The sequence below is a fragment of the Panthera pardus genome, unplaced genomic scaffold (genome assembly GCF_024362965.1).
Source record: "Panthera pardus isolate Hobbes unplaced genomic scaffold, ASM2436296v1 HiC_scaffold_25, whole genome shotgun sequence".
Taxonomy (NCBI): Eukaryota; Metazoa; Chordata; class Mammalia; order Carnivora; family Felidae; genus Panthera; species Panthera pardus.
Window position 1 is genome coordinate 26,742,297 of NW_026526821.1, and position 27,986 is coordinate 26,770,282.

The window sequence follows — 27,986 nt, forward strand, 5'->3', positions numbered from 1 at the left end:
GGCATTGGGCTGCCAGGTAAGATCTTCCCTAGATACTTGCAGCGCCCTTGGCCCTCGCCAGGCTTTTCTCTCCCTGGCCTTTTTTCTCCCTTTCCCCAACTCTTCTAGTGACATACCTCTGTGGGATTCAGTGCGGCAGGGAGCTGGCAAGGGTAAGGCAGATTTGGGGGGGGGACACAGGATGGGACAGATGAGAGGAGGGGACCAAGAAAGCCTTCCTTTGGGGAACCCCTGCTGGGGAGGGGTGGAGGTCTGTGCTGTCTAACCAGGGTGACAGTTACAAGGCACGTGGCACATCAGTGCATGGAGGTGTGACAAGGGGTGTGTTGTGCCTGGAGAGGTTTGGGGAGCAGTCAACAAGCTGGGAGATCAGTTCAAGAAAACTAGGAGACAGAAGTCTATCCTGGAAATGGCGATGTGGTCTCCTGGGGGTAGAGATATCGAGGGCGAATTTGGTACTCAGTGTCCTGTTCTCTTCCTGGCAAAATTAAGATGGACCCAACTACCTCTCGGCTCCAGGAAAAGCCTAACTCTGCCACTGACTTTCTGTGTGATCTTGGGCAAGTCCCTGGCCCTCTCTGGGCCTCCATTTCTCTTCTATAATAGATGTGGAGGGCAGGTAACTTAGGGGACCCCAAGGTTCTGGGGGCTGTGGTTCTGAAATATTCTCTCACTGCAAGGACCCTGTAGGGATTCTGGGAAGGACTAAGCAGCCAGGCTAGGGTGCAGGACAGAGATTGGGGAGCAGGAGGCAGGGACCCAGGGGGTCCAATTCTGGCAAGGAAGAGAGGGACTGGCTGAGGTAGATTGTGTCACAGGAAAAAAAAAAAAAACACCAAAACAACAACACATGGGATGATGCCCCTTCATCACTCTGACCCCTCTATCCCAGTGAAATGAGGACTCACGGGGACCAGATGAAGTAGAGACAGGTCAGTGGAGAGCACGACCTCAGGACAGGAAGCGATGGGGTCCTGAGCTCCTGGATATATGGGGGGTGGGGGGTGGTCCTTAAGAGACTAAGCTCTTTCCTGAGGGTGAGAAGCAGGAGAAGGTGGCTCCGAGGGCCCTTTGACTGTGGCATTTCCAGTGCTGGGTTGTCCTTGCAGGCAGAGGCTCTGAAGGCAGGTTTCGTGGGAGAGAGATGTAGGGGTGGGGAGGGAGTAAGGTCCAAAAACGTGGCCCTGGTTTCCCTGAGACCCTCACGCTGCCTCTTAGCGCTGCCAGCTCATTCCTATTCCCTGGTTCTCTGGTGGCTTCTGGATCTGTAAGAATTTCCAGCTCCCGGGAGCGCATTTTTAACTTTTCCTTCTAGGGTGCTGGATCATGGGGCAGCCAGACGGAGCACTGTAGTACACTGGGGAGTAAAATAACTTGCCAAGGCTGACCCTCACGTCACTTCCCTGAGCCTCTTTACTCCTTTGTAAGATGGGTTGATAACAGCTGCCTTGCAGAGCTGTTGCAAACAGGGGCGAGTTTAAGTGAAACAAACAGTCAGCCCTGGGCAAGCGGTCGGCCAGACCTGTGTCTGCCTCCCCAACGGGTGAACCCACCAGAGGGGGTCTGGGTCAACCCTGGACCCCGCCCCCCTCCCCATCCCCTTCAGGCCTGGTTCCTGAAGCTTCTTAGGGATCATGGAAGTACTTTCTTTAAGTAGGAAAAGCATTCTTTGTGTGTTGGCGGGAGGGACGCACTCACCATCTGGGCCTGTGTGGATGTCTATGCAGTCACCTGTGTGCCAGGGGGTGAGGGGACTTGCGTCACAGGTGTGGTGTGTGCTTGTGTATATGTGTATGTGGGCAGTCCTGCCCTCTCTGCCTTTGGGGTCACCCTGCACGTTGAATGTGGTCCTTTCCTTATATCCTCAGCAAATTCACCCTCACTAATCACTATCTGAAGGGACAGCAGGAGTCTGGGACCTGTGGGGCTAAGCTGCCACTCTGGGCCTCAGTTTCCCATTTATAAGCCGAGAGAGGCTGAACCAGAGAGGGCAAAGTGCCTCTCTAATTTGCATAGTCTAGGATTCTCATGCACCTCCTCACCCCCAGCCCAGGTCTGCATCTGTCCTTAATATCGCCTGCTGTGCCCTTGCATTGAACACACCTTAGCTGGCATGGGGGAGTGGGGACATGGTAGCGGGGGTTCCAAGCTCTGCTTAGAGGCTCCGTCCCCTCAGCCCACAGAACTGCCTACTTCTCTGCTCCCACGCTCCCCCACCCTATCCAGGACTGGCTGCCCCAGCTAGAGAGGAGGGGCCACGGGCAAGTGGTCCCATGGGCACCCAGGATATGCAGGAATGGACTGCAGGTCCTAGGGAGTTGTCAGATCTGAGGCAAAACAAGTCAGCTGGAAAACTGACATCCCAAGGAGCTACATCCATCTGCAGGGCGGCTGAGAGCCAAGATTTATGTCACGTCCCCAGAGCTAATTTTTTTCCAGCTGGAAACCAGTTGGCAGTTGAAATGTCTCAAGGGTTGTGAGGACAAATTCCTCTGGGGAAGATGGCTGTGGACCAAGGTGGATGGGGCATAGAACTCCTATAAATCCCAGAGATCTAGAACTGGAGTACCCGTTCCTAGAATATTCCACTCACATGGGATTCTAGAGCCCCCTCCCCCACCACCTTGGCAGGAGCCAGAATCCCCCAGAGCAGAGTAGCAGGGCTCCAGTGCCATCACCCTCATCACAGAATCCAGATCAGAATGACTCCTTAGGACATTTTATCAGCTAAGTGCTTGAAAACTTAATCCAGAATTAAGAATGTCTCTCTAGAACAATTCCCCTGCTAAGTGTGTTAGGACCTCACCAGACAGAGTATCTGTTGTATTCAAGACTTTTATCTAGAAGAAACGTTCTAGATACTCATCTAGAACAAACAATGGCTCCTTGAAACGTTTCACCTGAGGTTTCTGGAACCTCATCCATAACAGAGCCCATAACAAAGGGTGTCTCCTGACGAGTTCACCTTGGAAACATTCTCTATGCTGTGCATTGAGGGTTCCCCTCCCCCCAACCTGCTATCCCTTCATGCTTCTGCTGGCTTGGACCCCCTCAGTTGTCTCAGGGTTCTTCTTCCTGTCAGCCCCCACCCCCAGCTCCCTCTTTTAAGCCCCCTTTTGTCCAGGCTCCGGACCTCAGACCCCACAGGAGCTACACCAGCCTTGTCCACCAGACGTTCAACCTTCCCTCACATCTTCCACGGCCTCCTCCGTCCTGCTCAGAGATCCCCTCTCTCCAGAGAAGTAGCCCACCCCCAACACCCCCTGAGGAGCACAGGACCTAGGTCACGGACCCCAGACGGTGCCCTTTCTCTGGCAGGTCCACCAGGAGCGACATGTGGGTGACTCCAGGCAGGGGAGAGGGTGTGGTGCCCCTGGCACCCGACGTGGCACGGAGGCCTCCTTGGAAGCGGGGCAGCTAATGAGGAGTGTAGCACCAGTTGATTCCCTGGGCCCCGGTTCAGGGGAGTTTAGGAGATGGGCCACAGGGCTGCAAACAGGCCTAGGGCTGGGGCCTCCACAAGGCTGCCCCCTCCCCAGAAAGAACCCATGGTGGGCCACTCTACACTTGGACCAACAGATCCACACCCCTGTAGCTGGGTGGCCCTGAAATTCCAGGCTCAACACTGTGGTCGATGTGGGGTCGGCCAAGCCTGTCCCTCTTCGTGGGGGAGACTGTGGCTTACACCGTGGTCTCATACTCCAGCAACTCCTGGGAGGTCCCCACGCTCCGGTACTGCAACCGGGGCGTGGCAGGAGACGAATACTCCAGCGCCAGAATAGTCTTCCGGAGCCGGCGGTCAATAAAATGAGCATCCCATGCAGGGTACTTCTTACGGGGCAGGTCGATCCGAATGACAGGCCCCTCTGTCCGCAAGGTACGGGCCACTGGTGTGGGAGGCAAGCCAGGCCGCACCTGGAAGACAGGTGGCGTGGGGGTCCCTGCACGCTCGCCCCCCGCGGAGGCCCCATCCCGCTCAGTGCCTGTAGTCCTCGGCAGGGACCTTGGGGGGCTTGTGACAGCGTCGGCCGGTGGGCCACAGGGTCCTGGGGCCTCAGGGCAGATGCAGCCAGGCATCTGGGGACCCAGCATGGGCCCGTTGGGGTGCAGGAGGCAGTAGTAGACACACATGAAGAATATGCCCAGCGCGAAGCTGGAGGCCACCACGCAGACCAGGATGAGCGAGTGGAAGTCGGTGGAGAAGTTGCGGCTGGAGTACCAGAAGCCAGTGAGCGCAGCGTTCTCAAGCAGGACGATGCAGTAGTAGAGGGTCATGCGGCGGCGGCTGCGGCCCTCCTTGACGTTGAACCAGCAGAAGATGTAGATGATGCCCACCACCATGTTGTAGATGATCTCCTCCCACTTGGACATGCAGAAGTCCGTCTCGCCCTGGATGACCCAGAAGGTCATGACGCACCAGTGGGCCACGATGAAGATGCCGAAGTAGAGCTTGTAGACGCTGGCAAAGAGCGCGAAGGCCAGACTGCGAGCGGCGATGGTGAACAGGTGCCACAGCACCTGGGCCACAGCGCCCTTGTAGGACAGTGGCCGCTTGTCGTCCCGTGAGTCCCGCAGCACCTTCTGGTAGGAGGCCAGCGTCCAGGCCAGGGACACGAGCGAGGCGGAGGTGGACAGGGCTGCAGAGACAGGGTGAGGGCAGGGCGGGCTGGGTTAGGGGTGGGTCCGGGTTGGGGTCTGGGGAGAGGGGGGAGGGTTCTGGGTCAGGAGCTGGGTTCCGAGGAGGTGTGAGGGGAAGGGTCTATAAATCAGGAGGGCTGTGGGGAGGGTCTGGGTGGGTGGCCTTCAAGAGCAGTGATGGGGGCAGGTAGAGCGGATGGGGCTGGGTACTTCTGGAGGAGTGGGAGCATAAAGGGGGAGGGAAGGTAGGTGACTTTGGTCTCCATAAAGGTCAGGGCCAGGTCTCTAGAATAGGGATATCAGGATTCAGGAGTCTTGGTGGAAGGGTGGGAAACTAGGGTCCAGGATTCTGGGAGTGAAAAGGGAAGTGAAGAGTTGGGGGGGGGGGGTCACAATTAGGTCATGAAGGAGCCAGGAGGGGACTATTAGTAGCTATAGGCCACCAGGGTGAAGCTGGGGTATGTCGAGGGGTGTCCAAGCTAAGCACAGCTGAGGGCACGGGAAGAAATCTGGGGTGGGAAGTTTCGATTGGGGCACAGTATCCTAGGCAAGGGGCTCCCAGGGGCCTGAGGGTGGTGATAGAATCTTTTAGGTCATTGAAAGTGGGATGGACAGTGTCCGGGTGGGAGGAGCACGGGGGTGCTGCCCGGATGTGGTTTCTGTCTGACAACGAAGGTTGGCCTGGTCTGTGAGAGTCAGGGAAGGGGCAAGGTTGGTGGTGAGCACCTGGGGACCAGGTAAGCCTGGGAGGGGTCCCCAGGGAGTGAAGGCCAGTGAGGGGGTAAGTAAAGAGACTCTCTGGAGACTGAGGGTGACTGAGCAGGTCTGTGAGTCAGGGGGGTCCCCAAGAGATGCAATCTGGGATCAGGACACATCCGGGAATGAAGAGCGGGAAACTCCAGAAAGGGCCCGAGGTGTGGTGATGGGGTCAAGAGCCTCTCTGGACTTAGCAGAAATGGGGTCTGCTCTGTCCTGACAAGGAGGAAGGGGAGGAGGGCGAGAGCGGGCAGCACCCAGGGGTGCCAAGGGGAGGCGAGGAGGTGGAGCCAGGCCTCTCCCAACACGGAGGGTAAGCGGGCCGGTGGAAGGGACATGGGGGGTCTCCAGAGGCCTGGTGGGTGGTGAGAGTAGCAGGGGCGGGGCCTCCAAATCCCTAAGGGTGGGCAGGAGTGGGGGTGCTAGGAAGGAGGGGGGGCAAGCCGACTACGCAGGATGAACGAGCCCCGGCGGCGGGGGCGGGGGCGGGGGCGGGGCGGGGCTCACCGGGCAGCAGGTCCGGCTCGCCGCCGCGGTGCACCAGAAGGCTGAGCTGCAGCACCAGCTGCGGCGCGCTGCGCAGAAAGGTCTCCAGCAGGCGCAGCATGCTCACGTCGGCGCTCTCGAACAGCATCCGCCAGTAGAAGTGGCGCCGCAGCCGCTCCCCGCGCCAGCGGCTCTGCAGCCCCAGGTACATGGCGCGCAGGTACCTGCGGGAGGGACGCCGTGCTCAGGCCAACACCCGCCCCGCGCGCACTGGTCCGGGTCTCGGCTCCCAACTCGCCCCCCGCCCCCGCCCTCCCCGGGCCGCGAGGCCAGCGCCCGGCGCAAGCGCGCGGTGTGCCCTCTGTAAAGTAGCGCCCAGCCCAACCTGTTTCCTCGGTCCGTGGCCTGGACATATCGGAAGGATCGCCTCCCCAGGCTGTCGTCGGGGGACCCCGAATGCGCGCTCATTAGCTTAAAGCGCTTGGCACAAAGTAAGCCCTTGACTCAGCCTTCTCACCTTCATTTCTGCTCCCGGGGCCCGCTTTCTTTGCAGGATTCCTGACACTTCACAGTGCACTGAGGTTCTAGTAGCCTCGTGATTGCCCTCATTTTACGCATGAGGAAACTTGAGGCCCGGAGAGGTATGCCACTTGTTCAAGGTCACACAGCTAGGAAGCAGTGGAACCAGGATTCAAACCCAAGCAGCCTGGTTCTCTCAGGAACACTCTCTGGTGCCAACCCCCAGCTTCCGGGCCTGTTGACCAACCCCACCTCTAAGTGGCCAGTTTTTCCCCGCAGGGCACAGGGAAGCTGCTCATAGATCCCCTGGCACGAGACTTTGCTGCTTCCTTCTTGAGCTATTTCTCCCAACAAATGTCATGGCTCCAACTGCCCTCTGCAGGTCACAGACCCCAACTCTCCATGTTCTCCCTCACTGCTGGGCTTTTGCACCTGCTGTTCCTTCTGCCTGGAACACCCATCCGGGTCCTCCAACCCCACTCCAGCCCCAAACCTGGCAACTCCTGCTTTTCTTCCAAGGGGAAGCCCTTAAACATGATCTTTTCCAGGAAGCGTCTGCTAACCACTTTGTACCAGGGGTAGGGACCTCTCCCGGGCTTCTGTCTAACCCACAGTGGGTTGTAACTGCCAGGTTATGCGCCCATCTCCCCCAGGCTGAGAACTCTATGAGGATCACTAGGTCAGCTTGCTAACTGCTGTACCCTCAGTTCTTAGCACACAGTAGGTGCTCAATCTGTGTTGGCTCAAAGAATGAATGCATGCATAATTGCAAGGTTTTGTTTGTTTTTGTGTTGGAAGTTTGTTTAATTAAATGGAACTCTGGTAACCCAGTAGGGGGTATGGGCAGGATCCTGAAGTCCTGAGTGCAAGTTCTGACTTTGCTCCTCATTTACCGGGTGATCTTGAGCCAGACCCTCTCTGAGCCCTAGTGAATCCCTCCCAAAGTGGCTGTGAGAATGAAATGGATGAGAATATACTCTGCACCTATGAAGTGCAGTGCCCGTGTAGGATGAGAAGGGAGGGGCCTGCCATCCAGATCTCTGGATGTGCTTTTCCTTCTCTGCCCTTGTTCTTTGCCTAGAAGCTCTGCCCTGGGTTGTTGCAGCCATAGACCCTGGCCCCCAAGCCCCTCAATTCTCTCACTCATGGGGCAGGCACACCCTTTGCTGAAATCAGAGACTGCTCTTCTAGAAGTTATTTCTCCAGAAATCAGGGGAGAAAATCCCAACACAGATTCAGTGATCTTATCACTTGAATCTGAAATTGAGGAACCAGATATTTGGGGGTCTCCTCCCAGATGTGAAGTGCTGGCATTTTTAACATGTTGTCTGGGAACCTGGGGACCAACTGTATTCAACTGTGTGTTGCCAGCCCACGAGGAGAATCACAGTACCCCCTGGAATTTGGTATCAGCTGATACCCAGAGTTTCCCAAAATGAGTATCCCAGTTATAGGAATGGTGTGGCCCTCCCTGGACCTCAGTTTCCCTATCTACCAACAAGAAGGATGGGCTTGATGACTCTGGAGATCCTTTTAGAGCTAATGTTCTGGGACTCAAACCTCCTTCACCAAAATGTGGCCAGAAACATCCCATTCAAGGCTCTCCTCCCCATCCCTGGGTCTTCCCAGCACCAATCAATGGTGTAGACATACCTTCAACATGACACAGTGTAGGACCAGCAGCTGGGAAGGGGAAGAGGGCTGGTCCCTCAGAAGCGGACTGAACAAATGCAAAGGCCCTCAGTCTAACTCCCCCATCCAATGCTAGAACTCCTTCGGCAATTCCCAGCCCCGTGTGTTTACATCTTCTGCTTGCACGCTCCCCAGGATGGGGAGTCCCTACCTCTTAAGGCAGGGCCCTTGCCTTCTGAGCACCTTCAGGACTGGATTGTGTTTCTTCTGATGAGCAGAAATTTGTTTCCCTATGCCTTCCATCCTCTGGGCCCCTGCCTTCCCCACCACTTAAGGATCCCTTCAGCCAGAATCATTCATTCACTTACCAAGTATATTTTGATCGCTTGTTATGTGTCAGGCCCTGTGCCCAAGAGACACAGATAAGATAAGATCTGAAATAGATGCTCTAAGATGCTTGGGAGCCCAGAGAAGAGATGGGTAACTTTAGCTTGGGCGGAGAGGAGATCAGGGAAGACTTCCCAAAGAAGAAACATTTCATCTCAGTTTTAAAGCATGGGTAGGATTTGAAGGCACACAGGAGGCAGAAAGGCATTCCGGGCAGAAGAAACGGCCGAGGCAAAAGCATAGAGGCATGAGAGGGCATAGCCTTTTAGGGGAACGGCCAGTGGTTTGCTGGGGCCGGAAGGGAACTCAAATTGTGAAGGGCATCAAATTCTAGACTGAAAGGTTCATATTTTATTTTAAATCTGAATTCTATCCCACAGTCAGGGTGATGTGATCGGTTTGCTGGCTTAGAAAGCTCGCTCTGGAGGCTGGCTTGGAAGAAAGCCAGGAGAGGCTGGGGTTTGGTCCAGGCCTGAGATGACAGGCTGAGCAAAGGCAGGGCACAGAGGAGGGGCAGAGAGCAGAGGAGAGATGGCTAGGTGTGGGGGATGGGGGCTATGGGAGAGACCAAGATGGCCTCCAGAGCTTCTGGGGAGCCCAGAGCACAGACCACCTTCCCCAGCCTCCATCTTCTCCCAGACCTATTCCCTTCCCTATTCCTGTGGCTCTGGCTTTGAACAGAGAGGAGAGACCAGCTGGTCCAACATGAAGGGGCCTGGGGAGTTGGGGGAGGGCGACACCCTGGAAGTTTCTCTCAGGCTGGAGGACCATCTGTTTCCTGGCCCAGGTCAGCATGAGGGAGGCCCTCGCCCAGCCAGCATCCCTCACCACCTGACAGGCTGCCTCCCACCTCCCCGCCCCCTCCTGCCCCCTCCCCTGCCAGCTCCCAAGGCCCCTCATCCCAGATAACCGCAGACAAAGGGCTCACCCAGCCCAGGGCTACTGTGGGCTGAGCAAGGAAGGGAGAGGGGAAGGAAGGAGGCCTCTGATTCCCAAAAACGTGATGTTGGGCAGGGAGTGTGGAAAGACCCTGCTGGATTCTGGGGATGAGCGGACATGGGTACAACCTCACTCTGCCCCTTTTGGCAACAGGATCCCAAAGCGTGGCTGTTCCTTTCAGCCATCACTAAACACTCGCCGCCAAGGGCCTGTGAGGTTTTCATGAGCCTAGGAAAACGTTGGAGGCCTGGAAAAAAAAAAAATTGGCTCTAAAACACAGGGAAAAACTGCAGAATCAAAATTAATAAATGTTTAATTAAATGTCTGCAAAACAGAACATGATATCAGCCAGTTGCCTGCAATTTGGCTCTTATCTGGTTATATATAATTTACATTTGGTGTTTGATGTAGCTGCATTTTAATATGCTTGATAGATGTGGGGCCCACCAAGGTTTTAAAACAGCCCTGCCCAGGACATGCCACCTAATTTCCCTGCGCCTCAGTTTTACCTTCTTTAAGAAGGGGCCAGCACTCACCATCCTGCCTGTGTCACAGCCCCTGGGGTGGGGATCAGAAAGGCAAGGTGGCAAAATGCTGGGCTTGTGCGTTTGCCTCCCAGCCCTGATCTGGATGCAGTGTGGCCTTGGGCAGTCTCTTTGCCTCTCTGAGCCTCATTTCCGTCTTGGTTGTGAACATTGAATGAGGTGATGGGTTTGAAAATAATTTCTACACTAAGAGGGGTGGGTGTGCACAGAGAGAGGGAGCACATGTTAGGTGGGGGCCTCTGGCTCCTCCCGATCACCAAGCAGCCTCTCCTGAAACCTCTTCTGGGAAGCCCACCCTGCTCCACCCTATTTGAAGGAAAGTTGGAAGAAGTTGATTTTCACCACAGACGGGACCAACACCACCCACAGAAAAGGACATCCCATCTCAGGGAAAGGAATCCAACCTGGGGGTGGGGTCTGGGGGTGCATCTGGTCTCAACAAAAGGCATCCCCGGTCCATCCATCCTTTCCACTGCCACCACCCTGGTCCAGGCCACCATCATCTTTTGCCTTCTCGGTGGGTTCCCTGACTTCTCCTGCCCCCTGTAGTCCACTCTCCACGTGGCAACTGTTGGAATACTTTAAAAACCAGTCAGATCACATCATTCCCCGTCTCAAAACCTCCCAAGGGCCTCCCATCACACTTAGAATAAAGTCCAATGGTTTTCCCTTGGCTCGTGGGCCCTAAACCATCTGGCCCGGCCTCTTTCTCTCCTCGTCTCAAGCCAGCATTCCAGATGCCCTGGAGGTTCCTCAAACCCGGCCGAACTTGTTCCTGACTCAGGACCTTTGCACTTACTGTTTGCTCTGACTGGAACATCCGTCTCCAGACCCTTCCGTGGCTGGGTCCTGGGTCCTCACCGGCTCCCGTGTCACTTTGTCAAGAGGCCTCCCAGGTCGGCCATCCCCTGTGGGCCCTCTGCCCTCCCCACCCCAGTCTCATCACTCGCATTGCCCTGTCTGATCTTAATATAGCCTATCAAACAATCTTGTTTATTACTTGACACATTTACGTTCTGTTTTACCACTGGGCTCTATGACGGTAGGGACTCTGTCTTGGGCACCACTGTCTCCTCAGCATTAGTACCGGTAGTAGGTGGTCAATAAATATTTGTCGAATGAATAAAGGTGAGAGAGTGTTCGCGTGCATCTTTCTGCTGACCTCAGAGGCCCTGGGGCTCCTTCTCCTGAGTTTTCTTATTGCCAGAACACCTTGTGGGCAACTCCTGTCCTCACCGACTCATTCCTGTCCTTCCTCCTCCAGGAAGGCTTCCCTGATATTTCTTAGCGCGGTTGGGCCCCACACAACACTGACTTAAACTGCCGAGACCGGTGTGAACCGGAACCTAACAGGTTTACCGTCACCCATTTTACAGTGTGGAAACGGGTGCTCAGAGGTCTCTTTTGGATTAATTTGCTGACTGCCCATTTTGTGCTCAGAGAAGAAGAAGCCTGTCTGGGAGGAATTGGCAGAGCAGGTAAGTGTGTATCGTTGAGAGTGGGGCTGGGTGGGGGAACCCACCCCACCCTAGAGAAGAGAGAAGCCAGCAGGTAGGCAATGAAATCGCTTGCTCAGATATGCAAAAAGCTCTGTCTTCTAGACCCCATTGCCTCTGAGAGCAGGCAGCAGGATCAAGATGTGGATGGAGCTCATTCCCTGCTTCCTGGGTCTGGTTGCCATTGTGACCCAGGAACCTCCCAGTGTCCCCCAGACCTGGGAGCTTCTCCTCAATGGGCAGAAGGGAGGAGGAAGGATGAGGGGATCTCATGTCCCTGAGAAGCCAGGAGGCTCCCGGGCCCCGTGTCTGGGTCACTCTGTCTCTCTCCTGTTTTTCGTTCTTGTATCACCGGGAGTCTCTCGTGGTGGCCAGGATTTCTGGCCTGGGCCTCAGTCTCCATGCAGATGGCCAGCTTGGACCCATCCTTTTGTCTGCCCTCAGATCAGGTCCGGGGCCTTGTCTCTGTCTGTGACTCAGATCAGCCTGTTGTCATGTCCATCCCTTGACTGCGGGGTTAGCCTATTTATTTATCTTTTCTTCAGTTACTGTCAGTCAGTCAATCTGTTAGTGAGTCTCACCCTGGGACCCTGGGTCAACCCACCTGTCTGTCCCTTAGACTACAGGTCACGCTGCCTCTCACATACTATGCTCCTCTGTTAGTCAGACTGACCTTAGGGTCCTGGGTCAGCCTATCTGTCTGCTCTTAGAGGCTGGGAACATCTGTCTGTGTGTCCATTAGAAGTCAGGATGGCTTGTCTGTCCCTTTGGATACTGCACCTGCCTTTCTGTCTGTCTGTCTGTTTCTAGGATCCTGGGTCTGCCTTTTGTTCTGTCTGTCTGTCTTTCAGTCTCTCGGCTGCCTGGTCCATCTGGTGGTCTGTTGCTCAGCTCGTGGCTCGGCATGACTGCCAGTGTTCCTGCCGTCCTCCCCTGCCTGCTCCTCCTCTCCCGACTCTGGGTCTCTTTCTGTCTGTCTGCGTCTCTCACGTCCTCAGCTCCTCCATCTGTCGGTCTCGGCGTTTCTGAGTGTGTGTTCTCGCCCCTTTCCACTCCCCCTCACGGCTCCGGGCCAAAAACACAGCAGCTTCCAGCGGCTCCCCCACTCGGGCTCCATCCAGGAACCACCCCCCCACATGGCTGGCTCTCTGGTCTCCCACACGGGCCAGGCCTGCAGATTCTGGAAGGTGAGCCGGTGGAGCTGATGGGAAGGAGCAGGAACCCACCCGAGCGGAGCCCGTGACTGTTCTGTAGGTGTGTAGGGGGACAGCGTGCAGGTGTTAATAATAACGATAATAGCTCACATTTATTGAGCGCCAACTGCACGCAAAGCCTTGTTATACAGACTGTCCGTTCCTCACGGCAGATCTTTGAGGTGGGTGCTATTATTATGCACGTTTTACAGATGAAGAAACGGAGACCCAGAAAGGGAGTGGGGCTTGTATAAGTCACACAGCAAGTTAGTGCCAGACCTAGGACTCCGACTTGGCTCTCCATGGGCCCCTGCCTCGGAGGTGATTCGGTTCCCTGGAGCCTGTGCAGTATGGCTGCCAGGGAAGACCCGTGTTGGACAGGGATGGACCTAAAAGCTTTGACTGAATGACAAGTGTTCAGAGCAAACAGGAGGAGGTAGGACACTGGTAATTGGAGTCAGAGGACTCAGGCTCAGTCCTTCACTGGACTTTCTGGGAAAGTCTAACCCCTCTGGGGACCTCAGTCTCCACTGAAAAATGGGCCCTAGTAACCAGATTCTTGCCTACCACAGGGGGTAGTCATCAGGCTCACAGCCCACCCATCCAGTTCTGGTAACGTTAGGGCCCAACAGCAGTGTCTTGAACCCAAGCACTTCCTTCCACCAGGGGGCACCATTCTAGTGCAGGCCCCTGAACACCAAGAGGTAGCTGAGGTCTCTTTCTTTCTTTCTTTCTTTCTTTCTTTCTTTCTTTCTTTCTTTCTTTCCTTCCTTCCTTCTCTGCCCTCTGAGCTTATTTTTAACACAGCTGCCTGAAGGGTCCTGTGAAATCCTGATCAGGTCGTGCCACACCCTACTATCTTAGAATAAACTCCTCACCATGACCTTCAAGGCCTCGTGTGATCCAGGTTTGTCCACCTTGGAGAGCTCATCTGCCTCCACCTTCCCCTCTCATGCCTCTCCAGCTGCTTCCTGAATACCCCAAGCCCATTCCAGCCTCAGGACCTCTGCCTGGACAGGGGCTTCATTCTCAGTCTTTCCATAGCTCAGTGTCACCTCCCTCAGTGTCAACTCCGCAGATACCCCTCACCCCACTTCCAGAGCATTTCTACCCACCCCTTGGCCACTTTCTGTCCTGTCACTGTTTTCTTTTTTTAAAGTTTATTTATTTATTTTGAGAGAGAGAGAGAGAGAGAGAACACTAGTCGGGGAGGGGCAGAGAAAGAGGGAGAGAGAAAATCCCAAGTGGGCTCTGCTCTGACAGCACGGGCTCGGTCTCGTGAACCCTGAGATCATGACCAGGAGTCAGACGCTTATCCACTGAGCCATCCAGGCGCCCCTGATTTCTTTTCTTAATGACACATATCACAATTTGAAATGGTCAAATTTCTTGCTTACATATTTGCTGCCTGTCTCTCTCTGATGGTGGGGACCATGGTTGTCCTGTTTTTGGCTATGTCCCTATTGCCTGGCAGAGAGTTAATGTTCAATATATGTTTGTTTCTTGAAAGAGTGAATGTGTAAATGTACCTTATATCTTATGTACTTTATATATATAGTTATATATAATATATAATGTAATAATTATATAATATATTCATATAACATATATGAATATATAATATATATTCATATATGTTATATATATAATATATGTTATACATATTGAATATACATATATATGAATATATATGAATATATTAATATATATACATATATGTTCATATATATATAATATATAATATATATAATTATAATTATATTATATATTCAAATATATATATTGAATATATATGAATATATATGAATATATGAATATATATAGAATATATATGAATATATGAATATATATATTCATATATGTTATATATATAATATAATATATAATATATATAATTATAATTATATTATATATTCGTATATGTTATATGAATATATTATATAATTATTACATTATACATTATATATAATTAAATATAATTATTGTATTATATTATTATATTTATATTAATTATGAAATTGCTATATAATTTTTTAAAGTAGGCTCCATGCCCAATGTGGGGCTCGAACTCATGACCCTGATACCAAGAATCACACACTTTACCAATTGAGCCAGCCAGGCCCCCTGTGAATGTACTTTATAAAATCTACTTAATAAGCTCCCCAAGTAAAGGCGGTCAAGTGCAGAGAGAAAGAACCCAAGCTTGGGAGTCAGGGAGACCCAGGTTCAGATTCTGGATCTGTCATTTACGGTCTGTGTAGCCTTGGACAAGTTGCTTCCCTCTCTGAACCCCTCAGCTCAATGCCCATTTTATAGAGTAGCTATGAAATCAGAAAGTGGTGATAAGCATAAAATTCCCAGCCCAGTTCTGGGCCCTTGACCTACGGGGGGTTTTAGGAGTTGCCTGACTCAGACGCCTCAGCAGGAAGAGGAAGCCTTGTGGTTTCCAGTTTCGTGTCTGGGACCTATTCCTGAGACCTATTCCTAGGCTGGCAGGACCTATTCCCAGGAGGCAGAGGGTCAGAGAAGTCCCTTTGGGGAAAATGCATAGGGCAGGGTCTTCTTTGGGGGGTCTTAGAAACAACCCCCACTCATTGAGAGGCCTTCTGAATGTACTTTGCTAAAATCCTCATTGCAGACCCGTGAGATTTCATGGGCATGATTCCCATTTTCCAGATGCGGAAATGGAGTCCCAGAAAAGAGGAGGTTTGTTTGACATTTACTCACCCTGCATTTGTGAATACCTACGCAGTGCCAGAAACTGTGCTAAAGTGTTGGTGGACACGATAGTGAGCAAGACAGACCCAGCCCATGTCAGGTATTGCCTCGTAGGAGACCTGGACGTTATTTAAATCATCATGTAAACTTGTAACGACAAACATTCCATGGGTACCAGACATGCTCCAAACAAGATTCTGTGCTCTAGGACAGAAAGATCGGGCCTGGCCCTGCTTGTAAAGGTGTGGCAGTCAGAGATGGCTTCAGAAGGGGGTGGCTGCTGAGCCATCGTCTGAAGCAGGCACAGGAATTAACCAGGTGAAGGAGGGAACAAAGGGAATTTCTGGCAGAGGAACAACATGGGCAAAGATCCCGAGTTACAAGGAAGCAGTGAGTGATCCGAGGGGCTGGAGCTCAGAGAAGGAGGCGACAAAGTGTGAGATGAGGTGAGCCGTGGCGAAGCATTTGGTCTTTATCTTAAGAGTGATGGAGCCATGGAGAGGTTTAAAACAAGGGAGCAAGGGTACGGCTAGCCAGCACTTCTGCATTTTAGAGGGAACACTCTGTGGGGAGCAGAAGGGAGAGAGGCAAGGGTGGAAGGTGGGAGACCAGTTACAGGTGAGAGTTGAGTGTGGCCCCCACAGAAGGGCACAGACTCCAGACGCAAGTAGCAGGCACTTGCGAAAGTGACTGGCCCAAGGTCAATAGCCAGAAGCATCAGAGTTGCATCTCATCTCAAAATCAGGGCACAGATCAGGCTGAGTCAGGCCCTGCAGACCCAGCTACAGTCTCTGGGTTCTCTGGGAAACAGTGGGGCCCCCTTAAACAGCCACCTTACCTGCGGTGGGGCTCAGGAAGCTCTGGAACGGCCTTGAGGCTCCCTCCCCATCTGCCTACCCCTCAATGCTGAGCGCTCCTGTAAGGATGCAAAATGGGACCTTCCTGGGGTTGGCAGCCAAATGAGTCATAAATGTCAGAAAAGAATGTGATTTTACACGTTTGGCTCCCGTTCGTGTGGTGCTGAGAGCTGGGCTGTTTCCCTCCTCCTTAGCAGCCCTCTACAGAGTCACAGCACCTCTCTCTCTCTCTCTCTCTCTCTCTTTTTTTTTTTTTTTTTTTGCTGGGCTAAGGCCAAACACTTCCCTGCCACTAATTTTAGGCTCTGGCTGAAAAGCTGAGACCCTCTCCCCTCCCACCCACTGCTATCGGCTCATCTTTTCACTCAGCAGGAAGTAGGCAGCCCCTCTCCAGCAAAGCATTTGGGACGAGGTTTCCCACCTGGTTTGTCCTTTACTGTGTGCGTGCAGCCAGATCTCCTCCGCTGTCTGAGCCTTACTTTCCCCATCTGTGAAATGCGTGCAGAACAGAGACTAAAACTCAGGACCCTGTACTCTAGCCCAGGGCACTTTGCCCGCCCCCTCCCCTCCATTTCTCTCTTTTCCTGATATCTTTGGGCAGAGTCATCCCTATTTGGGAAGGCATGAGCCACTGGGGCACAGGGGTTAGGGTCCAGTCGCCTGGTGGCATCTGAAGGTACTTGGAGGCCCAGGCACGGAGGAAGCACCATTTCTTTCTGTCCCTGGCCTGGGGGACACTAACTTATAGAGAGACCAAGCTGATACTATGGGGGACTCTGGGGAAGGATAGATGGGTACCTTGCCTAGAGAGCAGAACAGCTCTAGCTGACTGCTACCCTGGGAGACTGTGAGCCCAGTATGGATGGAATTGCAATTTTTCAAGAATAGATGGAAATTAGGATATTCATGCAAAAAAAAAAAAAATATTCCAACTTGGAGATGTTGGCAACTAATTTTTTAAAATACCATATGAATTTTTAAGAAATTATTATTCCTTTTTAAAGGTGTGATAACAGTATTAGGTATTTTAGTCATACTTTTAAAAAGTCTGTCTTTTTAGAGATGTCCTGAAATACTTGTGGATGTGGTGATATGATGTCTGAGATTTGCCTCAAAATAACATGGAGGCGAAGGAGACAGGGTGGGGTCTAGACCTATGTTCTCTAACATCTGAGTGTCCAACCCTAGCCGCATATGGTTATTGAAATTTAAATTAATTAAAGTTAAATAAAATTTAAAATTCCCCTTCTCAGTCACACCCAGCACACTTCAAATGCTCAATAGTCAGGCATGGCTAGGGGCTACTGTATTGAACAGTGCCGATATAGAGTATTTCCATTACAGCAGAAAGTTCTATTGGATGCTGCTGGCCTAGATAAAGCAAGGTTGGCCATGAGTTAAGTGTTGAAGCAGGGTGGTGGCACGTGGGGGGGGTCATTATCCTGTTCCCTCTACTTTTGTATATTTAAAAATTTTTTGGGGGCGCCTGGGTGGCTCAGTCGGTTGAGCGTCCGACTTCGGCTCAGGTCACGATCTCGCGGTCCGTGAGTTCGAGCCCCGCGTCAGGCTCTGGGCTGATGGCTCAGAGCCTGGAGCCTGCTTCCGATTCTGTGTCTCCCTCTCTCTCTGCCCCTCCCCCGTTCATGCTCTGTCTCTCTCTGTCTCAAAAATAAATAAATGTTAAAAAAAATTTTTTTTTTAATTTTTTTTTTTTCCATAATCAACAGTTTCATCGAGCAGTAGGGAGAAAATACTGTGTGGGCCAAACAAACACATCCTCAGGCTGGATTTGCCCATGGGCCACCGATTTGCAACCTGTGATCTGGCAGTTAAGCCTCACGAAGCCCCCAAGTTCGATCTGCACAGTCTTAAAACCATAAGGGGCTTTACAGAGCATCTAATTTACCCTCCAAACAGAGCAGGAGGCCCGGCTGCAGCTTCCCTGCCAAAGTCAGTCACTCTTGTCTGCACTTGCGTGGTGATGGGGAATTCACACCCTCAGGAACAGCCCACTCAGTTCCTGGACAGCTTGATTGTCAGGGTGTTCTTGCTCCTGTTCAGACAGATTCTACCTCCCTTGGACCTTGGGTTGTTATCTGTCCTCACACTATCTCTGGCACCACAGGAAAAGTCTCTTTCCTTGAAAGATTGTCTGTGGATGAGGGTTAGCACGCATTAGGACTCCCGATGCCCCTCCTTTACCCACTATCTTGTGACTAAGTAAGTGGGATGGCTGCTACCTGGGCCAATAATAATAGTGGTTGCAGTAAATATTTCCTGAGCATATAGAATGTGAAAGTTCTGTGCATTTATATTATCTCAGGACATCTTTACAAGAACCTTAAGAGGTGAATGCTGTTAGGGGCGCCTGGGTGGCTCAGTCGGTTAAGCGTCCCATTTCGGCTCAGGTCATGATGTCGCAGTTCATGAGTTCGAGCCCCGTGTTGGGCTCTGTGCTGGCAGCTCAGAGCCTGGAGCCTGCTTCAGATTCCGCGTCTCCCTCTCTCTGCCCCTCTCCTGCTCACACTCTGTGTGTGTCTCTCTCTCAAAAATAAATAAACATTACAAAAAAATTAAAGAAGTGGGTGTTATCACCATCCCCACCTCACAGATGAGACTAGAGTTCTGGCTGGTGAAGCAACTCGCCCGGGGTCACACTAGTAGGAAGTCATGGAGCCCTGAGCCCACCAGCACTCCAAGCTCTCAGCTACTCTGCCCTCTCGTCTGAGTCCTGGGGAATTGAGCCAGTGTTCTTGAGCCCCTAACTGGACTTACAGATGGGGGTAACTGAACTCTAGGGAGTGAAGTGCCTTGCTCAAGGTTCTTGTTTCAAAGAATCCATTTAGCTCGCACAAACATTTACTCAGGACCTACTGGATCCATCTCCGAAGTCAGCCATGCCAGCATTCCTGTATCCTTCTGGGAACCTAGCCCCAGGGCTGTTCCTACCACATCTTATACAAATAGAAATGCATTGCCCTTAGCCTGCATTTGTCCACTGACAGTGTGGAAGCCTGCAGATATAGGCCTAGCAGACCCCAACTGTGCCCACAACCACACTGGGGTCCCACACTGCCTTAGCGCCCCCCACATCGGCCACAGATACAAAGCCTACTTCGACAGACTCATGTTCTAGTAACTGCTAGGGACCTTGCCAAAGCTGGCCAGGTGCGAGGTCACCCACAGCAATTGAGGGTCTGCTCTGGGCCAGTCACCATGGGGGACGGAGGAAAGAAAGAGCAAGGCCTCACCTCCTCAGAGGCTTGTAATCTGGTAGGAAAACCAGCTAGGTGGGCAGGTGATCACAACAGAATATAATCAGGACTGTGAGGCTGCAGAGGAATGAGTAATTGTGCCTGGAGGGAAAGTCTGAGAGGAAGAACCCAGAATGTTAACAGTAGGTACTTTATATTCAAATAAAAACTTAAAAAATATCTTTCTGATTTTTTCCCCCTCTTCCCAAAGCAAACCTTGATTGGTTGTGTTGTAGGAATACACTTCACTAGCAGACTTGGGAGCCTGACTGCATCACTTTAAACCGTGGCTTTGCTCTTTACTAACTGGGACGCTGTTACCTCTTTGTGCCTCAATTTCCACATCTGTAATATGGGCCAATAATGCCAACACTAATTGAGCACTTAATGGTATGCTGAGTCCTGGGCAAAGCATGTTCCATATATTAGCAATAAGCCTTCACAATGGCTACTTGTCTAGCCATGGGACATTATTATCCTATTTCACAGATGAGGAAACTGAGAGAGGTTAAATGTCTTGCCCAAGGCCCATTAGCTCACACATGGCAGAACCAGAGTTTGAGCTCCTCAGTCCTTACGCTTTATCACCACTCTCTCTACTTGACAGAATTGTAGTGAAGTGGAATGATCTGATTGAAGTTTCTATAAGGTAACTATAATTTTCAGGGGTGCCTGAGTGGCTGAGTCAGTTAAGGGTCTGATTTCAACTCAAGTCATGATCTCGAGGCTCATGAGTTCGAGCCCTGCATCGGTCTCTGTGCTGACAGCTCGGAGCCTGGAGCCTGCTTCTGATTCTCTCTCTGTGTGTGTCTCTCTCTGCCTCTCCCCCGCTCTCTCTCTCAAAAATAAGTAAACATTTAAAAATTTTAAATAAAAGTATAAAAACAGGTGAATGTGTACATGTATTTCTTGGTTAATTAAAACCAAAGAAAATCTTTAAGCAATATAAGAAATAGCCACTTAGTAAGCGGAAATCTTTCGTAACCCCACCTCTCTGCCCCCCAAGATAATGAGGGGAGGGGAGTCTTCCTTATACCTTTTCTATGCTGCCTGAGGTTTAAACGAGTATATAGTTCCTTTATAGACAGACAAAACAACGAAACAAATTCCACTTTAGATTAAAAACAACAACTTGCCTGAGTGAGAGAGTGGGAGGTGGGGTCTGAAGGGTTGAGGGCAGAACGGGTTTGTTCAGGGAAAGCTTCTCAGAAAGGGCACCATTGGAGCCCACCTTTAAGGATGTGCAGAATTTCACTGGGAGAACAGGACAGAGTGTTGCCAGAAGGACTACAGGCAGCTGCTCAGGGACATGAAGATAAAAAGCGTGTGGTTTGCTTTGGGGACGGGGGGGGGCGCGGTGTACAGAACAGTGAGGAGGGGAAAGGGCAAGAGGTCAAGGGCCCTAATGCCCCACTAAAGCATCTAGACTGGAGTGGTGGCAAGGTCAGATTTGAGCATTCAACTATCCTTCCGGCTGCAGGTGGAGGCAGCGGGAGGGGGATGGGTGGGGTGGAGGGAACTGGAGGCTGATAGGATTTCCCAGGGGAGGAATTTCAAGACCCTAACAAAGGCTGGGTGGTGAATGGAAAGGCCAGAGTAGATCCCAACCCATCTTCCTTCTCCTCCCTAGGGACCTTCGCCCCAGCTGCAGGGGTTCAAAGCCATTTCCTGGCAGCCCTCCATCCTCCCCACAGGGCTTCTCCTGTGTGGTCTTTATAGATCAAACAGGGGACGCTGGGCCCAACTGCCGCCGCTGTGTCTGTTAGGAGCAGCTCTAATGGCCTGTTGCAGGCGGATGGGCTGGGAGAAGGGGGTGGGGGGTGGAGCGCCTCCTGGAGAGGGGTCTCCCGGGAGGTAGGTGGCGAGGCTGGGCTGGAACAACCCTGCAGAGTCAGAGCAGGGAGGAACCTTGTGGACAGTCATTGAGTTCAGGGGGGTTGTAAACCCGTTTCAGCAGGGGTCCTGTCAAAACAAATCCTAGGTAGGTAACCAAAATAATCAGAAAAGAGAACCTCAGAGATTTCAGTTGAAATGATAGTGAGAAGGGAGTGAAACGGTTTGGAAACCATTATGGAATCTGCTCTCTGGCTGGCTTTATAAATAATAATATAAATAGGAATGGCTAAGAAGAATTGCACACTTCCTGTGTTTCTGGCACTGTGCTAAACACCACGTATACATTATTTAACTACTCCCTCAAGCCACCTATGATAGGTACTGTTATTAGAATATCCATTTTGCAGATGAGAAAATCAAGGCATAGACCAGTTATGCTGTTTGCCCCAAATCACAGAAAGTGGCCAACATAGGATATGGCTGATTCCAGAGTCGAATTCTTAACCATTAACATTCTGGCCCCAGTGGGGAAACTGACAAAAGAGGGAAAGATACCCTGTCCACTTGGCCTGAAACAGACCCCCCCCCCCCCCACCACTAGCCTGGCCCATCCTTCATCTCCCCTCACCTGGATCATGGAGCAGGATCCTCACCAGTCTCCAGGCTTACCCTGGCCACCCTCCAGTCTATTTCCCAGTAGCCAGAGTACACATTGTGAAACTTAAGTCAAGACCCTATTCCTCTTCTGCTCAAATCCTCTGGGGCTCCCGCTTCATGCAGAATGAAAGACCAAGTCCTCCTGTGGCCTTCGAAGCCCTGTGTGATCTCGCCCCTGCCGACCTGTCCACCATCATCTCCTACGGTCCCACGACTCTCTGCTTCAGCCACACAGGACTTCTCCTGGCTCTTCTTTTTCCCTTTGCCCTGGACATCCTTCCCAAGGCCTCCACACAGCTCACCCTCACCTCATTCTGCCCTCTGCCCACAAGCCACCTCCTTGCAGGGGCCTTCCCTGATCATCTTATCTCAAAGAGCCAAACGCTCCTCCCTGGGACTTTGTAGCCCCCTGCACTGTTTCACTTTTTCCATAGCACTTACTATTTGACTCATTACATTTTATATTCTGTTTAAAATGTATACCATATTTTCTTTTGCTTGCTTATCGGTTTCTCCCGTTAGACTGTTGAGCTCTATGAGAACAGGGACTTTGTCTTATTCACCACTCTATTCCTAGCATGTATACAGCAGGTGCTCTGCAATATTGTGGAATGAATGACTATAGATTGAGTGCACAGGTACCTTTGAGGCCCTCTTGCCCTCCTGCCCCTCCCTGGTTAAGTGTGAAGTGAACAAATCTCCGTCCACAGGAAACAAAGCCCAGGCTGATGGCACTAATCACCTCCAATGGTTCTGAATACTTAACAATGGGGCCAGCCCTCTGCTAAATCCTTGGTATGTGTTGTCATATTAAACCTAGAAAGAACCCAAGAGGTGGTCCTTAGATTATGAAGGATGAAACTCAGGCACAGAGAGATTATATAGCTTGTCACAATCACATATAGCAAGTAGACGGGTCAGGATTTGAAGTGAGGACATTTGAATCCAAAGTCAGTACTCTTAACCATTAAGCCAAGAATATAACTTCCCAGAGAGAAGACCCAGAGACTGACTTTCGCACCCAGTAGGTTACTCATTCATTTCAGAACTTCTCTTGAGTGCGGGGTTTGTGAGGAGGCAGAGGGAGCAGTGCTGGGGCCTAGACATAGAAAGAGTATTAGAGGGAAGGCCTTCCCTCTAAAGGCCTGCCTGCCGCCCTCCTCTCCCTCCCCATTTTGGGGTCCCCAGATCCTGACAGCCTCAGAGGAATCTATGCCAGATCATCTCTCACTAATTGGCTTAGCACACTATGCTTATCTGGGCAAAGCTTGCGCCCAGTGAGTTCAAGATTAGGGAAAGCAGGATTCATGGTCTACCGCTCTGCTGCCCACAGGGTCAGGGAAGACAGGGTTAGGACTTTAATTGGCTTAACAACCCTGAGTGGCTTAACAGCTCAGAGGGTTGGCGTTGAGGAGGCCGGGAGGGATGAAAACACAGGTTGCTGTCCAGCTCACAGCCAGCTTCATGTCCCACCAAAGGATCTGGATTTGATTTTCTAAGGGATCAATCTGTCTTTATGTGGGCCATTGCTCTGGGATCCTCCAATGCAGCCACTGTGTGGTGCCAGAGATAAGACTTAGGCTTGGGAGTTGTTGGACACAGCTGGGTTGACACCTCAGCTCCCCCTACTTCCTCAGTGGGTGACCTTGGATGTGTTATTTGACTTCATCTGAGCCCTTCTTTCTTGTCTGATTGGGTATATCAATTGCCACCAGTGGGGAGCTTTCAGGGTAGAACGAGATCCTGTGCCTGGAGCACCTCATATGGAGTCTATTGGGTCATGGTGCGTGTGCAGTGTCCATGAATTCCTTCCCCTCGTCTTCCTCCTCAGAGCCCCATCTTGGGTTTAAAATAATAGTAACACCCATTTTCACAGGGTTGTTTGGAAACAGAATCCAGCCTTATCAATTGAAGCCATGCACCGATACAGGTCTGTGTTACCTGGCTCCTTAAAGTAGTCAGACTTTTGATTCAGCATTGTATAAGCTTGAGGAGTTGAAAGATATTTTTATAATTCAAATTATTTTATTCAGAATTGAGGGTGTGAGATCAGAAGGTGGACTGGCCAGCCTCCCAGCTTTGATCCTGTAGGGCTCTTCCTCATTACACCAAGTTCTACCACTCAGAACATCTGCACCAAGGCCTGCTGAACAGTGAGCATGTTCATTGTGGGAACATTTCACGTGGTAAGCAAACATATGCCAACGTTGCTTAATTTCTAGGAATGCCAGCCCCAGTGGCTTCTCTCTATCTTGTCTGGGTTTTCCTCCATTTAGCCAGACACTTAGCCATTTTAGAATCCAGAGCTTTTGGGACAGGGGCCCAGAGGCTTTAGCTCTGGTAACTAGTCCCAGAGTCAAAATTCCAGAAAGGGAAGGTTCTTAAGGTCATCAGATCTAATGTTCTCATTCCACATACAGGGAAATTGAGGCCCAGAGGTGGGAAGAGTCTCACCCAAGGTCACCTAGGAAGCTAGTTACAAACCCTGATGAAGACGTGGGTTTCCTAATCTCCTCACCCCAAGTCCAGCACTCTTCCCACGATACACGCTGTCTCCCCATCCTCACCCACATAGTTCAACTCCCTCCCCCTCCTTTCACATTCTTATCTCAGTGCAGCAGAAGCCCTGACTTTCTATCTCCTGGAATCTTGGAATCTCAGACTCATAATTCTTTGAGCTTGGGGGACACTTTCGTGGCAGAACTGCAGGATGGATAAATTGAACTTAGGCTTTGAAGGCAGAGAGTCCTGAGTCCCAGCTCTACTACAGCTTAGCTGTGTGACCTTGGGCAAGGATGCCCCCTTTCTGAGCCTCCACTCCCTCAGCTGGTAAGTAGGAATAATACCACCACATCACAGGATTATTAGGAGGGATATAAGAGATGAAACGGATAAAAAGGCAACCAATGGGCTTGGCACAAAGTGAGTGCTTAATAAAATAATTGTTACAGAACTGTAAATTAGGGCTCTCATGCCTCTAATGCCTAAGTGAAATGGTCCAGATGTGACCAAAGGGAATGGAGCTGGACAACCAGGAGACATATACCCTGTATACATGGCTATAGGCCTGATACTGCTGGATTCCTTTCCCCCCCCCCCCAAGAAAAGCTAGAACTCTTGGTTTTTGAAATACTGTACAAGCCAAACAAAACACGTTTGTATGCCATATTCAAACCTGGGGACGTTAGTTTGTCATCCCTGGAGAATCATCTCATCCCAAGCCCCTTGCTTTACATATGAGGGAGAGTGGAAATAGTTAGCCCTTTTGTCTGAGAAGCCATGGAGCTCCATGGACCCTCAGCCATCTCTAGGTACTCTCCCTGAGACCCCCACCCCTACCCCATGGTCATTTTTTGCCCTGTTTGAGGGAATCTCAGTTTATGTTCAAGAAAGAAGTATTTGTTTCTTGTAAGTAGATTCTAAACAAGGGGAGGAGGGGGTTTGAGGTAGCCAGTGAGTTGAGGGGCAGCTGGCCCATTTTAGGCTAAAGGGAAAGGGGGATGAAGCTTTGGCTACCAAGAATAGGAAGTTGCCATTTCAGAATCTAAAAATATCTATCACCATCTGTCCACTCGGGCACAGAATGATAAATGCAGATTAGTTCCTGGATGTAGACATGAATATTTTTATGTGTCAAGCTAATAATAATAACACCACCTTGTGTGGCTAGAGCTCCACCTCCCTTTTCCCCCAGGGCAAGCTAAATGAAAAATACACACCATCTCAGCAAGGCGTGGATGGGGAAACCAAGGCAGAGAGAGACTCAGCAACACAACAAGGGTGACACAGCAAGTGAGCAGCTGGGACAAACCCTGGGAGTCCTGTTTCCAACCCTCAGCCCAGCACTGAATCTTCTGAGTTAGGCAGAACGTGTTAACAAGTAGCAGAATAAATATAACAACAGCAGTAATCACCCCTTACGTCTCTACAGTGACTTTGACTTTTTCCTTGATTTCCCTACATCTGTGATCATGACAATCTATTACATCCCTAAAATATGTTACAGTCTGCAAGGCCTTCACACAGACTTTCTCTCACCCTACCATCCCAACAGGTAATAAAATGGGATGGTAGACCAATGAGATGAGATAAGTAGGAATTCTCCCTCATTTCACAGGTGAGGAAACAGAGGCTTGGAGGGAGGTTCATCTAAGACCATAAAGTGGGCAAGTTTATTCTGTCAGTGCACAGTAGAGCCTACGCTACCAGAGCGATTCTGATTCAAGGGGAGCCCCAGGTTCAGAATTCCCCCTGTCTCCAATTAGCTCAGCTCAGCAGACAGCCTGGAAGTGGGCTGCTTGTACAAAGCCTCAGTTTTGTTTTACTGTCCTGGGATTAAAGGTCAGCTAGTGGCCATTTAATCTCAGATTCAAGATCTTAAATCCCCTTGGCCCTGTCGGGATAGGGGAGACAACTGGGGAAGTCCTAGAAAACAGAAGACAGCTTCTCAGCAGGGTCCAGCACACCCTTAACCAGAAGTCCAAAAAGTTTGGGTGGGATATTCATTTAGCTGCCTCAGATTGTTTCTCCTGGGAGGTTGGGAATGGACTGCAATTCCAAACTGAGAATCTTTGAGAGCAAGGAAGGACTTCTGAGATCTTTCCTAACCTGAGGCTTGGCACTCAGGCAGAGAGGAGTGGGTCAAGGCTGGAGGGAGCCCTGGGGCCCTGTTCCAAGCTTCCCTCTCATAACCCTTCAGCCCCTGGCCCTCCTTATTCACACCCCTGAGGATCACTTTTTCTCTCTTCTTGCCCCATCCCCTCCTCCCTCAATGGCCAGATCAGAGAGGATGGTACTGAGGTTGGTCAGTGTTTGAGGGTAGAGGGCAAGAGAAGCTGGCAGAGAAGAAATCAGAACTGCAATAGGGTGGGGCGGGGCGGAGGTCAGGACGCAAGGGGGACCTGAAGAGGTCAGAACAGGGCTGGGGCGGCAGGGAGCCCCCTTGCCACCCCCACTCCTTGGGCTCAGCTCCCTCCACCTGCGCTTCTCCTACCTCCAGACCTGGCCGAGCTGCAGGAGGTGGACGAGGGTCTGCAGCAGCCAGACGCAGAGGCGGCAGCAGCGGCGGCGGTAGGCGCTGGCCGAGGAGGGCGCGGGCCCGGGACCCAGCTGGGGGCTGCCTTCTTTGGTCCGGAAGGCGGCGGCGCTGTCCTTGGTGCTGATGGAGGGCCCGCCGGTGCCGCTGTCCTTGGTGCTGACGGCGGGTCCCGGGGCTCCCGCGGGCTCCGAGTAGTCGTATACGAACCAACGGAAGCTGAGCAGCTGCACCACCAGCGAGGGCAGGAGCACGAATAGCAACGTGAGGCCAAAGTAGGTGCGCTGACCCTGCAGGTAGTAGGAGGCCGCCAGCCACAGGTCCGTGGCGCCGTCGGAGAAGAACACGAGCAACGCGCACAGCACCCAGCAGCAGTCTCGCAGCTCGTAGCGCGGCCCCGAGCCCCCCGCCCCGGTCACTCCAGGGCCCCCGGCCACCGCCGCCGCCGCCTCCCCGCGCCCGCCTGCACCACCCCGGGCTCCTCCAGCCGCCCCCTCCGGCCCCGGGCCGGCCGCGGCCGCCGCTCCATCCGACTTCGCGGCCATGTTGGTAGAGCAGGAGGCGGGGAGCGACTTCCGGGCGGCGGAGGGGGTGGGGTGCGGAGTGGGGAGGACCCTGTGCGGGAGGCTCCCGCCTTCTCGTCTTCCTCCTCTCCTCTTCTTCCTCCTCCCCTCTACTTCAATTATTCATTTCCCTCGGCGCCGCCCCCGTCCCTCCCCCACCCCGCCTGGGCTGTGGCCGGATGGGGGCAGCTCCCCTGGGAATGGAGAGGGGGAAGGGAGTGGAGAGCATCCCAGGTCATCCTCTCCTTCCTTCCTCAGAGGCGTGGGGCCCCAGCCACAGGCTTCTGCCTCTCTCCCCCACCCCACTGCACTTCCTTATTTCCTCTTTTCTTCACCGCCTCTTTCTCCATCCTCTCCTCTTCCATTTATCCTCTGTTTACCTTGGTGCTTTAGGTCTGAGGAGAGTAGGGGACCAGTGATTTGGAAGCAAGGGAGTGCCTAGGCAGGAACGTCAGTAACTCTTTAGCAATCACTG

The 27,986-nt window shown here is 51.9% G+C and overlaps 1 protein-coding gene across 1 annotated transcript; it reads right to left on the reverse strand.

Moving 5' to 3' along the window:
- Window positions 1–3,559: 3,559 nt before the first annotated feature.
- On the reverse strand, window positions 3,560–27,498 carry XKR7 (XK related 7). Its single transcript, XM_053890358.1, has 3 exons — window positions 26,907–27,498; window positions 5,902–6,104; window positions 3,560–4,637 (listed from the first exon to the last, which is right to left on the reverse strand). Exons 1-3 carry the CDS (start codon window positions 27,491–27,493, stop codon window positions 3,682–3,684), a joined length of 1,746 nt encoding a protein of 581 aa, XP_053746333.1. The 5' UTR covers window positions 27,494–27,498; the 3' UTR covers window positions 3,560–3,681.
- Window positions 27,499–27,986: the final 488 nt, after the last annotated feature.

Coding starts and splice junctions, on each gene's coding strand:
- XKR7 (XM_053890358.1), bottom strand. CDS start 27,493: ATGGCCGCGAAGTCGGATGGAGCGGCGGCCGCGGCCGGCCCGGGGCCG. Junction 6,105..26,906: donor CAGCTCGGCCAGGTCTGGAG/GTAGGAGAAGCG, acceptor TCCCTCCCGCAG/GTACCTGCGCGCCATGTACC. Junction 4,638..5,901: donor CGAGCCGGACCTGCTGCCCG/GTGAGCCCCGCC, acceptor CTGTCTCTGCAG/CCCTGTCCACCTCCGCCTCG.